The sequence below is a fragment of the Thunnus maccoyii genome, chromosome 14 (genome assembly GCF_910596095.1).
Source record: "Thunnus maccoyii chromosome 14, fThuMac1.1, whole genome shotgun sequence".
Lineage (NCBI taxonomy): Eukaryota > Metazoa > Chordata > Actinopteri > Scombriformes > Scombridae > Thunnus > Thunnus maccoyii.
Genome location: NC_056546.1, coordinates 14,920,549 through 14,933,955, shown reverse-complemented (window position 1 = coordinate 14,933,955; position 13,407 = coordinate 14,920,549). Strand labels below are relative to the sequence as shown.

The 13,407-nt window shown below is 39.8% G+C and overlaps 1 protein-coding gene across 9 annotated transcripts in view; it reads left to right on the top strand.

Moving 5' to 3' along the window:
- The window catches only part of kcnma1a (potassium large conductance calcium-activated channel, subfamily M, alpha member 1a), a 141,240-nt gene extending 134,670 nt beyond the window's left edge, over positions 1-6,570 (top strand). For 5 of the 9 annotated variants that reach the window (XM_042433078.1, XM_042433075.1, XM_042433072.1 and 2 more), the window contains one exon: positions 1,944-2,056. In XM_042433078.1, the coding sequence (XP_042289012.1) occupies positions 1,944-1,965 (22 nt within the window). In that variant the 3' untranslated portion in view covers positions 1,966-2,056. Of the gene's footprint in view, positions 1-1,943 lie in introns of all 9 variants that reach the window. The other 4 variants (XM_042433073.1, XM_042433074.1, XM_042433076.1 and 1 more) reach the window with 1 other exon arrangement.
- The last annotated feature ends 6,837 nt before the right edge of the window (positions 6,571-13,407 follow it).

Sequence of the window (13,407 nt, the reverse complement as noted above, 5' to 3'; positions counted from 1 at the left end):
ATCAAATGCCTTTGCTGTAACACATGGCCCCGCAGCCTTAAGCTTGCTGACACGCACGCACGCACACACAGACATACACACACACATACACACACAGGCCCACACAAATGAATCTCCAAGCCTGCATGTATATGAACACACATTCACACAAGCGCTTGCGCACACACATGCAGACACACACACACACAGAGGTTTGCTCCACATAGCAAAGTTAAAATTTGATATTACAACTTCACCCAAAAGGAAGTGACATGTTGAATGGCATTGCAGATGCCTGTGAAGTGCTGGGAGAGAGTTTACAAACTTCTGACAGCTGGTACACACCCTTCCCTTTCCTCACACCGTGCTCAGAAACAGTGCTCTCATAGCCTACTTAAACATGAAGAGAGTCTCTCCAAAATGACACATCCAACTCTTTAAAATCTCTTCTCTCACATAATGACTGCCAGCATGAGAGCAAGACTTACTATGAAATGTGACTGTTTAGGATATATACTTTGTAAGTTATGAGTTAGCTTTAAGTGTCAGTATCCAAAATACAAAAAAAAAAAAAAATTTCTAACTCAACACTAGTGGCACCTAGCCATGCATATAGTTACATTTCTTTTGGCCAGGTTTTGATATATCAATCTCAGAGATTTCTACGCAGCTGGATTTGGATCTATTTCTACAGAACAGAATTTGATCTGTGGTGGAAATTGCATTTTTTTAAACAAAATCAGCAACAACATTTCTTTCCATGTTCAGACAGAACGTGAAAATTAAACAAATTTGAGAGCTGGAGTGTTTTGTGCTATGTGTTTATTTGCCTCAAACAGCTAATGTAACAACTGCACAGACGTTAGTTGTAGCTTGCTAGCAATGTATGCACCAACTGGCGTGTTTGTCATCTCAGAACTCACCAGGAGCTCAAGCTCTTCCCGTTTTTTCCCTCCTTTTTCCATGGTCTCCACACGTTCATGAATTGGAGTCACAAAGCATCGGGATAAGCAAATATTTTTTCAAATTGCACAAATGCATCTTTGCCTCAAGTAATCTTGCGACTGTTCATATGCATTGACTTTATATGCAACAACACTGCGTCTGTAGTTAGGTTCACGTTCCTGTCTGAACACGCCTTTAGTCTGGATAGTCCACAAAACATGCTTTAAAGAGGACGTCTCATGCACATTTCCAGGTCTATATCTATATTCTATATTCTGAGGTTCTACTGGAATATCTTTGCATGATTTACAGTTTAAAAACTCTTAACTTATACTGACACCTTATGCAGACACTCAGTTCAGTATAGAAAACAGCAGAAATAAAAACAGAAATTCCAAAAAGCATATGTTCCCTTTAAAGCTTTAATAAGAACTATTTCGTTGGTAGATAAAAGTTCCTCTAAAATTTGGTGACATGATTTCAAATGCTACGAGCACCATAAACTCAGTTCAGTTCTCCTTCATTGTATTGAGGTGGCAGTATAAATCTCTCTCCGATGGATATCTCAAAAACTGGGAATGAAACCAAAAACTATCTTTGTGGCTAGATATCAGAAGAAAGTGAAACAATGGTTTGTAATTTGGGTGAACTGACCTTGGACTGAACAATGCCTTTATGGTGATTTTTTTGTTCTGTCTAAAATGGATATTTGTTGTTTTGTTTTCTTTAATGAAATTCTTTGTTACACGGTACATTAGAATTCAGACAGATTATATCCATCAACTTACACAGCTGTATTTGAGATAAACAATGCCACCGTGACAACTTCAAATTGATTTGCAACTTCAAATCAGTGCACCAGAACTCAAACTTAAACTGGACCTCACGGTTTGATGCTAATCACAAAGAATGCCATGCAAATCTATCACTTAAACTGAGGCAGTATGGTTGTAAGCAATCCCATGTGACGCACTTTTTCAAACTAACTCTGCTTTTTCTTCTTCCTCTCTCGCCTTCAGAAAAGAAATGGTTTACAGATGAACCGGAAAATGCCTACCCACGGAACATTCAGATCAAGCCCATGAGCACTCACATGGCCAACCAAGTCAACCAATACAAATCCACTAGTAGTCTGATTCCACCAATCAGAGAAGTTGAAGATGAATGCTGAACACCAGGTTTTCTTGCTGACTCACCAGACATCTGTGCGCTCTTTCTGAAGAGATGGGGAAGACATCACCATTGGAGGAATGATGATGATGATGATGATGAAAATGATGATAATGATGATGGGGGTGTTGAAGACTGACACATTTCTCTTCACTCATTCTTCTAAACGAGAGTTGGACAGGAACCCAAACTGGAAGGGACCTCCTATGTGTATACCTTTAACGTTACTTCCATGCTCTTGGACATTGTTTTATTTATTAATGTATCCATAGAGATGTACATAATGACAATCAAATAAGGATTGTACAGCCCCTCCCCCCTAGCACTTTTTGGAATTATTTTAAGAGTTGACAAAAAAAAAAAGAGTACTTCCTGTAATTTGCAATAGTTCACCTCTTCGTGTGACCAGACTCCATGGCTAAGGTGACTGGTTATTGGAGGATGAGGGTTGCAGCGATCATATCATCTCCCAAAGATTCACCCAGATGCGTCACATCAAACCAGCTGGGCTCATCGACTCCACATCTCCTGTCTGCTTCTGTTCTATTTGCACTAAAACTGAACAAGTTACTTTCTGGCAGAACAACTGGAACCGTGAGACCCCTCCACCAGTAAAAATGTCTCCTAGGAGATGAAGGAAGCAAGGAAGGAAGGGAGGAAGGGAGGGAGGGCTGCTTGGCTTTGGAGGCATACTAATCTTGCTTTTAGGTTGTTATACATCATGTCATTGCTTAAGGTTTGCTACTTCACCGTTGACTCGTCATGTTGAGTGAGAGCATTCCAGTCCTGCAGTACAAAGTCATCTTGCAAAACAGTAGTCTAAAACTCAGAGAATGGTGCAGAGTTGGTGTATGCTGGCTGAAAGAAAACCCTGTACCTACATGTCTCCTGCTGATACGTCAGATCATGACGCCTGTGACTGTGTTTCAAGCTCCTATCGCATGATATGTGCCTGAGCCCCCTCTATAACAGATACAGTGCGGTTGATCAACCTGAATACATGAGAAGGACGAAAAACAGCCTACCCTGTCCTTCATGCGTTCAGGACACGCTGTGTGTGTGTGTGTGTGTGTGCGTGTGTGTGTGTGTGCGTGTGTGTGTGCGTGCGTTGCAGCCACTCGTCCTTCTGGTGTTGCGCTGATCAGTGCCGTCATCCCCCCATCGGCTTGTATGTGATGGTGCACCTTTGAAGGAACAGCATGTGGGATCTTAGCTCTAAAAAAAATAAGTCATGGTAGAAAAACAGTAGAACAGTGTGGAGGGTTTGGATCTACTAACAAAAATAGTATGTTGCATTAAAAAAGCAAACTGAAATCCCCAACTATGATTGAGCCGAGCTAATATCAGCAGCAGCTGCGTGTCCACCGTTAACGCTACGCCGTGAAATCTGCGGCAGAATTGGGATCACGAAGAAGAGTGGTGTATTATCTGAATGTTTTGTCTGTTACAAAAAGCTCATGTCTGAGGAATGAAATGCCACATATTGCATAAAAGTGGGCATTAATGGGTCCTCCTTTGATCAGAGCAACTGCCTGGCACAGGGTTGGCACAGAGGCAATAAAGAGCTTGGATGTTCTCTGTTGCCAATCCAGATGTCACACGCTTGAAAAAACTCTCAGGAGTTAAGCTGCTGTGCTCGGTCTCCTAACATGGGGAAATGCTCAAACATAGTTGGGAGGAAATGCAACAATACCACAGACTTGCTAATAAGGACACAAGAGAGGAACATGTGTTCTTTATGCTAGCCTGTGTGCACATGGTTTGCCACTGATAGATCCAAATCCAGCTGTGATAATGATGAAGGATTGAGGAGGTAGCCTTGTACTCCTAAAACAATACAAATGTGTAGTTGGATTTATACATATAAACATTTTATTTTGTATCCATAAGCATAATCAATTTGTACTTATTTTTATAGACAGGAACCAAGTGAAAAGTACTATAGGAGATAAAGAAAAAAACTCAATTAGTATCTTTAATTACAACTACATATCAGTGGATTTTGTGTTTGACTACATCACCATTTATTTCACATCATACTAAAACAAAACGTTATTTTTTTATTCCCCTGCTCCCTCTTTAACAAACTGCATCACTCTGGAGCTAATAAAGCTTAGACTAGCTTGCATTGTGAAGCCACCATCTTCAGCCTGGCAGCTCGGCTCTGTTGAGTGCTTGTAGAAATAAATTTAGGCTCATCCGAAGCCTCTTTTGGTTGGACAGATGAGCCATGTCTACGACTAAATAATGTGTCTGCGACTAAGCATCCCTAGCTGTGAACATGCAGACAGAAAGATAGGTGTAAAGGAGTTATGTATCAGGGGGGTAAATGCTGTATCTAGATGGAGAGCAGATCAGAGTGGTGATAATAATTAGAAGATCATTGAGTCGCTCCCTCTGTGTGCAGGCCAGAACTGAATGACCTTCATTAGATGTGTTTGACCTAAATTAGGTCCCCAGTGTGAAGGAAGAGTGTGTACACTACAGCACAGTGTGCTAGTGATTTCCACTAAATATGATTTCTAATATGACAGGGAGACACTGTTTATTGCAGTGATTCTCCTCTAAAGAGTGTAAAAGAAAAGTATTTATTAAGAAAAAAAAAAACAATTTTGGAAAATGGAAAAGAACATAATATTGTGCTAAATATGTTTGTGTAAATTCAACCCATTATATAGACCACATTTCTTTCTCAAACTGAATGATCTGAGCTTCAATGTCCGTCTATTGGGTGTGGTGCAACTATACTGAAGCCTCATACACATTTGTCTTGAAGTGAACTTTTGAACTGTGATTACATCGTTGTCAAACTTTGTAGCAAATAGATTTCTTTTCAGAAAATATGTGAGTAAAATGTATGTATAATTGGGTTGTTAATGGCATACTTGCTAGCCTGAACAATAAGGAACTATTAATATTTGGTAATGGCAATGACTCATTATACATAGAATCGACAAACTGATTGTTATGTTTAAAAAAAAAAAGAAAAAAAAAGACAATATTTTGAAAATGAAAGATCCTGGATTCTCATAGGAATGAGGAGACTATTCAAGTACTGTATGTGACACATGGAGAAGAATTTGATCTAGAAGGATGGAAGGTAGCACCAATTCAGCAAAGGTTATCAAAAGAGAGAACATCCTTAATTTTCCTGTTTTTATTACATTATTACAGGGTTTACATTCCATTTTGTCAGCTTGTCATTATCTGCCACAATCTGTCACAACTGCTCCTTATTTGTTTACAGAGTATTTTTGAGGTAATTAAACATAGCATTGCTCAGAAGTAAAACGGCACATGCTGCAAACTGGCATTAACACAAACTCCTAAAGTAATGCACCACTGGTTTTCATTACACTTGATTACTGTGCTTTTTCTACCTGAGCCGTCATTGTGCAACTCATTCAGGCTGGCATTATTCACAACACTGAGATGTCTCTCCTTCCTACACCTTGTCATACGTCTCTTTTAGATGTTTTTAGGTCTTTGCATTGTATACCTCTAAAGTTTTTAGAGTGTTTTTTGAAGTGCCATGAAAAGTTTAGTTGAGCAAGCATCCTTCAGTCATTCAGGGACACAGACTCACTTTTAGGGAGCTGAGTCCAAGTGTTTTCCACTGTGAAAACGGTGTCTTGTACTGACATGGAGAACATCCAAGCCATCAATGCCTCCATGCCAGTATAGTGCCAGGCAGTGCAGGAGGTCAAGAGGAGGGCCCATATTAAGTCCCACTATAGCGAGAAGTGGCATTCAGGAAGCCGGGGTAAGACAGATGTTGAGCCCCTGGTCGTCAAACCACACATATCATCTCTGCTGTGTGTTTGGTTACAGGTTATCAGGTTGTGTCATGTAGTGTAGTTAGATATGGATGACTGAAAGATGCACATAGAGGCCCATGTCTGTAACATCAGATGTGTTGTTGTCCACTTAACAAATCAAAGACTATGATGCGTCATACATTACTGTTACAGTATGTTGCATTATTTTTGTTAATCTATTTTTTGCTGTAAAGGATGGATATAATAACTTATTTGCTGGGAATTGTACTAGATATAATAGAATATATAATACTTATGGGGATGGGAGGTGGGTCTCAAGTCTTAATAATACATTAAAATTGCATTCGGCAATTTTTATGTTTTTTTTTTAAGAAAACTTGCAATTTTTGTTAATTTTTGGCTGCCTATCAGTTAAGGAAGAATTCAGGACATTGCTCTTGCGTATCACAGATAGAATTTGTTGGCACATCGTCATTGCAGCAAACAGGAGTTTGACATAGCAGTCTAATTAGTTTTGGATGTGTTCTAGATATGATGGATAAATTGATTATTTGATGGTGCTGAGTTGATCTACCTGACTCTGTCAAATATAATCTGCTGATAAATATACTGTCTTGTACAAAAAGTTTGTACATAGATTGTACATGGTTTCTTTTTGTATTTTCTCAAATTAAAATGGATGTATTTGTGTTCTAAACCTGGAAATTCTCCTCTTTTTTTATTCCAACTGCAAAGACATGTTTTCATCTGTTATTACACTCCCTCAGTCTTGAGGTGGTGACTAGTACATTCACTCAAGTACTGTACTTAACTTTTACTTGATACTTATACTCCACTACATTTCAGAGGAAAGTTGCTGAAATGTCAATACTCTAAGAATAATGATAATACAATAATATAATATATAATTAATATAACTTTTGTCACATCTTAAAAATATACTTTTTTTGTTTAATAAAATTTTTAGTTTTTACTGATAATACTTTCCTACTTTTACTTGGGTAAGATTTTAAATGCAAGATTTTTACTTGTGGTATTGCTACCTTTTTTAAAAAATGTTTTTAAAGATATTTAAAAAAAACTATAACAACTTTTATAACAATTAAATACTACTATATACTGTATATCCTTCATTTAATCAGCTAAAAGTCTCAGAAAGATTAAAATCTCTTTTCCAAGAGAGACCTGGCCAAGAGAGCAGCAAAACATTGTTACAACAATTAACACAAACAATACAAACAGACAAATACAACTGTCGCACAAACAAATGAACACAATATCCAGTTAATATGCAATACAAGGTCAAGGACAAAAATCCAGTTATGATGCAAAAACAGGTACAATTTACTAAAATGATTTCAGTGAAAATTTAGGAGCGATGACATTTACCAAGAGTGTTATTTTCTCAATGCTTTAAAATTGACTTAAATTCCCCCACAGAAGCTCTGACAATTTCAGGTCCTTCTGTACATTATTCCGGGAAGAAGGGGCAGTGTATATAAAAGCTTTTTGGTCTAGTTGTGTTCTAACTCTGGAGACCAACATCTGTAGAATATCGTGAGAGCACAGGCCATATCGATTTGGGTCTTTACACATGTATGTACACAGATAAGGAGGAACCAGCCCAAGGAGAGATTTGTATATAAAAACCAACCAATACGAAAGTCTTCAGACATACAGAGTACAGTGGTGTTCGAGATTGCCACAGCCAGTGATAAACATAAAAAACATATACAGTGGTATACAATATCCAACTTATTTATGCACTGGTCAGGTGCATTCATAAAGAGCAGATCACCCTAGTCCAATAAAGGTAAAAAAGTTGCAGAAATCAAGTGTTTCCTTAACTGGAGAGAGAAGCAGGATTTATTCCTAAAAAAGAAATTTCAGCCTGGAAACAAGTTCCAATCAGTAATAATACCTAACAACTAAAGCATCAATTGCAATTAAACTTCAGTAAAAAAAAAAAACATTCCTAGGTATTATTTTGAATTAATTAATTAATTATTGATTTAACCTTAAATGAGGTAAATTCTATTGAGGTTGGATGGGAGACCTGGCCAGGACAGCAGCATAAAATGTTGCTGACAGGACAATACAACATCTGACACATAAAATAAAACAATACCAACACATTTTAAAATGTTAAGTTTAACACTCAAAAATGTAGCTAATCTGCTTCATTGGGACTGTGTGGGTGCGGTTTGATCAGATTTGATCAGCAGTGGCCTGGCAACCCAAGCAAACAGCCCCACAACTTTCAACAAATTTATATTCAAATATTGCTCAATAGTGATTGGTGCAGGGTTAGGGTACATACTGTCTGTGGCATCACCTGTGTGATGTAGGGATGTACATAGTTTGAAGCTATGTACCAGTAACAAGATCACAGATAGAAATACCTGAATTGAAATAATAATAATAAACTGATTAAAAAAATATATATTTACAGAGCCTTTAATAGTAAAGGATCTTTCACCTCTGGAACTAAAAGCTCACTATTTCACTATATTTAGAAACAAAATTTTTAAAAAAGGGGATAAATATCAATGCAGCCACATCACAGCTGAACTGTCACTTTAGCACTTTACAGCGACTATACACAACAGACAGGTACTGTAAAATTGAAATAGACCCACTGCCTGACCTTGACTATCACCAGGGGAAGCCTCGGATGAATCTATATTGTATTTTACCAATCCCCACCCTGCGGAGGGGTCGTGACCCCGCAGTCCAAGTCACACCACCAATCCGCCTTTCCATTAAGCCTGGCATTAGTCTTGATTTACGTTTACTGACATGCTATTAGCTGCTCCATCACTTTCACCTGTCACGCTGTCAGTCAGCGGGGATCCACAGTGAGTGGCGGGAATAGAATTTGAATCACATTCTGTCCACATTGGCTCGTATATCTCCACGGAGACGGTGACAGCGGATGAGCAAAGGACATCATACCAGGTATCTGGCTGTGCTGTCATGTCAGCACTGTGGATGTTCATGCATCACATCAGGATGTGTAGCATCTTAATGTGGATTGGGTTCACAGATACAGTTATTCCAGAGGCAAATTATATATTGAGAATGTAATCCTCTTTGCCCTGTTAGAGCTATATGTCTAAGCAAAGCCTGAGTGATGATAAGAATGTCATTCAACAGTGTCAAAGTTAAAGGATTTTTAACCTTTATATATAATACATCAATTTTCCAACTGAAATAATCTGCTTCTAGATACACCGCACTAAACAATGTGTCGCCTGTGTCAAGGGTACTGAGATATCTCTTGAGAAACCTTCAAACATCATGAGCAGCACCAATTCTGAGGTGTTATGATGAAGCAGGATGACTTCTGAGACAACGACCCACTCCTCTCTTAGCAACAGGAATCAGTGGACATCTCATAGGTCTCTAGGCCCTGCCCGCTCCTCCTCTCTCCCTCTCTCCCTCCTCCTCCAAGCTCCTCAGCTGAAGTGTGCAATTTCACACTCCAACGTCAAACAGCCGGTCAGAAGGAGAATGTATGACCCACCCTGGCATTTGTCCTCATTTCTCTCTCAAATGTGCAAACACTATTACCCTTGGGTTATCTTAAGTGGTGTGGTGAAGATTCGCAGCCTCTCCTCTCTTCTCTTCGCCAGACACACCATCAAAACACGACAAGCGACGGGGACAGAGCGGGGCTACAAGACACGGCGAGGCAGAGGGGGGGGGGCGGGGAAGCGATGGAAATGGAGCAGATGTTTGTGTGGCTGTTGATTTGTGGCCTGATAAGGGTGCTACACAGGCAGCTGGAATTGATGGCTTGTTAGTGAGGACAGGCCCCTCTGTGAGATGTTTTCAAAATGATTGATTTACAATAAAGTGGCTCCGGGTGTGTGCATGCAGGCAGAACTGATGCAGATCGATCCCACTGAAATTGATTGATCAGCCATTTAGCTTGGCAGTGTGTTTACCGAACAAAACCGAGCAGGACTCTCCTCTAGGCATCTCTCCCCCCCCATAAAGCAAAGGAGAAATGCCACCTCTGGGCCTGTCTCATTGCTCTGGCTGTGGCAGCAAAAACAAGCCACATCAGAATATGAACCATAAAAATGTAATCATACAGTGAGAAATACCGGCATAAATGTTTACGATTGTGTACTTTATTCTGCTATCGTGTCCTTCTACGCCTTGGAGATACTATGCCTTTAAAAATAATGACTTACCTGCTCTATGCAAGGGGAGGAATACTGTTTGGCTTATCACAGTGTCACATTGAGACTTTCACAGGGAGGCATAGAAATAACTAATGACAGTGGGTTTCAGTAAACAAGCAGCCATACTTAAAGCTGACACACGGACAACCTTTGCTTGTTTTAGTATAACGGAGATGACTCATACATAATGTAGAATAGCCCTCAAGTGTTAAAGTGCCTTATCTATGAACAGTGTCTTTAGTCCTCAAGTGTTAAAGTGCCTTGTCTATGGACAGTGTCTTTTGCAATTTTTCCAAACAGTGCATATGAGGGTCTCCATGTACATTTTATAAGGAGTTGTATTGATGGATATAGCACAAGGACAATATTTACCATGTGACCTCTGTGACTTTTCCTCACTTCCTCCCTGCCAAAACAAGCCTCTCCACCACTCTGCTAAGGACTTAAATCACCTGTCCACAGGCGCCTCATCCTGTTATTTGGATAATTGCCAACAAGAGCATGCAGCGGCCCCATCATGTTTCCTTATTAACAATTTTACACACTTGGTCGCAGCGAGAGGGTGTCAGAATGCCAATAATATTTACCGTCTGCTGTGCGGGGCTATTCAGGGGAGGCTGAGTGTTGCTGATTGCCTGACAGAAGCTGACAGCACCCTGAACCTGAGATCCCTGCAAATCGACTCAGCAGTGTCTTCTTCTTAAGGCAGCAGGGTGTGCCATGTGGCCGTGAACCAGGGGATGGAGCACAACACCATCGTTCCTGCCAACTAAAGTAATGTTTCTCTTCATCTTTAAACATGCGCTGGCTGATAGAAGATTGTAATTCATAAAAAAACAAAACAAAACAAAAAAACATCTCACATAACCTCTAAAATTAGATTTGACATCACATCAAAGAGTAGAATCTTAAAAAGGCATATATATATACATATATACATGTATTTATATATATATTTTTTTTTTTTTGCTTTTTCAGTTTTTCAGTTTCCAATTGAGGTGTCATTATGGGTCATTTAGTAAATCAGGGAGATTCAAAATAATTTTCCAAAAGAGCTTGAAGGGAGGTAAATGAAACGGCTGTCTTGGGATTATTGAGCCCTGTCAGTGAATCCATCCAGTCTGTAATGATTTCCATAACATTAATGTGAAAGATGTTGACACCAATTATAGCATTTCCCTTTGACCCCTGACGACAACTCATGACTGAAGTGTTAAATGTCACATTCAAGCATGTGCAAGCACACACGCTGTATCACCTCAAACATATCAATATCAATATGTGCGTATGAGAGACAGTGTGTTTGTGTGTGTATGTGTATGTGTGTGACAAAGACAGAGAGGGACAGAAAGAGAAAAAGAGAGATCCAAAGACTGAGCCCCGTCCCAATTCAGCCGTGATAATAGTTTCCATGACGATGAGGCATGCTCAGCGCATCAGTTGTGGCCCAGATAAACAGTGATCCTTTACGAAAACAAGAAGGTCATTACAGCAGCTTGTCAAATCAATGCCCAGTGTGTCCAAGTTGATTAAGACATCTCCCCTCAGCTCTGACACTCCGTCAATAGCAGCAGGCGCACAATGCAGTGGCGGGTGGGGGGATGGTGATGGGTGTTTGTGTGTGTGTGAGTGTGTGTGTGTGTGTGTACTCCCGCTCTTTCTCTCATTCCTCACGCACACGCACACACACCTACGCAAACACACGCACAGTACTCAGATGATTGGAGTGAAATACCCATCAGTCAGGGAGCCGAGGTGGACTAATGATTCCCTGTGCTGCCTATTAGAACTACATGACAACTCAATCCTGCTCACGGAAAGAGAAATGGAGAAGAGAGGGAGGTGTGGGGGGGGGAAGGCAAGGAGGGGTGAATAAAGAGACAGAGGAAGAGAGGAAGAAAAGAAAAAGTGACCTTGTAGCAGCATCATTTGAGGCTGAATTAAATTGGCAAGAGCAGCTAATCTTTACCTGGGGGCGATTAACAGAATTAAAGGAGAACAACAAAGGCACAGGGGTTGGCTTTTCTCTTTTTTTCTGCCTGCCACTGCCATTTGTAATTTCTGTTGAATGTCCTCTTCTGGAAAAGTTGGTGAATCTTCCTCTCTAAGCCCGTCGTTGATGGTTGGATTTTCTATCTGACACACAAACAATAGGAGACTCCTTCATTTGGGGAGGGCTGTCATTTCTAACCGGTGGTTTATAATGAAATCAAGATAATAATCTTGATTCAGCTTGTGTTGCCATGTTGCAAATTACCACTCTTATATCACTAATAACACAGAGACATTCTTTTTAATGTTGCACCATTTTGTGAAAAATGTTTTCAGAAATACAGTGCAAAACTTTTGCCTTCATTGTGAAATAATGGGATGGTATTAGTAGGAAGTGAATCACTTTGAGTTTAGCCTCTGCACTCGGTCTCACAGTCTCTCACAGGCTAATCAATATGTTTGGAAAGACAGACAAGGTTAGGCCTATCAGCCTGTCTGAGAGAAGAAAAAAAACCCATTGCTAATACCCAAATGCGAAGGTTCATGGCTGAACTTTACCCACACACAGTGAAGAAGAAGCATAACAACCAATAAACCTCTAGCTCAGGGACATTCAAACTAACTCTAGTGAGCAGATCAATATTTTGTGCTATTGGCATTAAATCACCATATGCATATTTGAAATGGTAAAATGATTTGTATAGTTTGTTGGGAGAACAATTCTGCTTTGACTGAAGTGATACTTAACTTCCAGCACAGACATTGTCTTTTTTTCCTCCAATCTGGGAGGATTTTTGTTTGACTAGATTTTATTTAGCAACTGCTGTATAATGTATTAAACAACTCTAATAATTCACCACTAATTTTAAGTGATTTTGAGCCCACTCTGTACCTCAAATTCTGTATTTTTTCTTTTTAACTCAATATGTGCTTTTCATCATTATTTCACACATTAGGACTAACCAGTTTCCTTCAGACAGAAGACAAATGAAAGTCAATAAGCTACCTTCACATGCTATCCACAGAGAGGAAAAACATACTTAAAACATGAGCTCCCTCTCACTGACCACCAATATTACAACCATAAAAGCAGAATTGGCTGCAGTAAATAGCTGCTCACCTTCAGAGTATTCATGATTCAAGGATTTCATTTGTGCTTTGCTGTACCCCCGGGAGAAGTGGGCTGGATCTCCATGTCTTTAAGCATGGCACCAGAACAGATCTCCCTCACCTTTTCCTCACCATTAGTCACAGCCGTGTGTCAAAAATCGACTGCTTCTGTATGTCACTGTCATCGGCCAAGGCCAAGTCGAGCCGTTTGAGAGGCTGCCCTCCAGAGGACCCCAGAG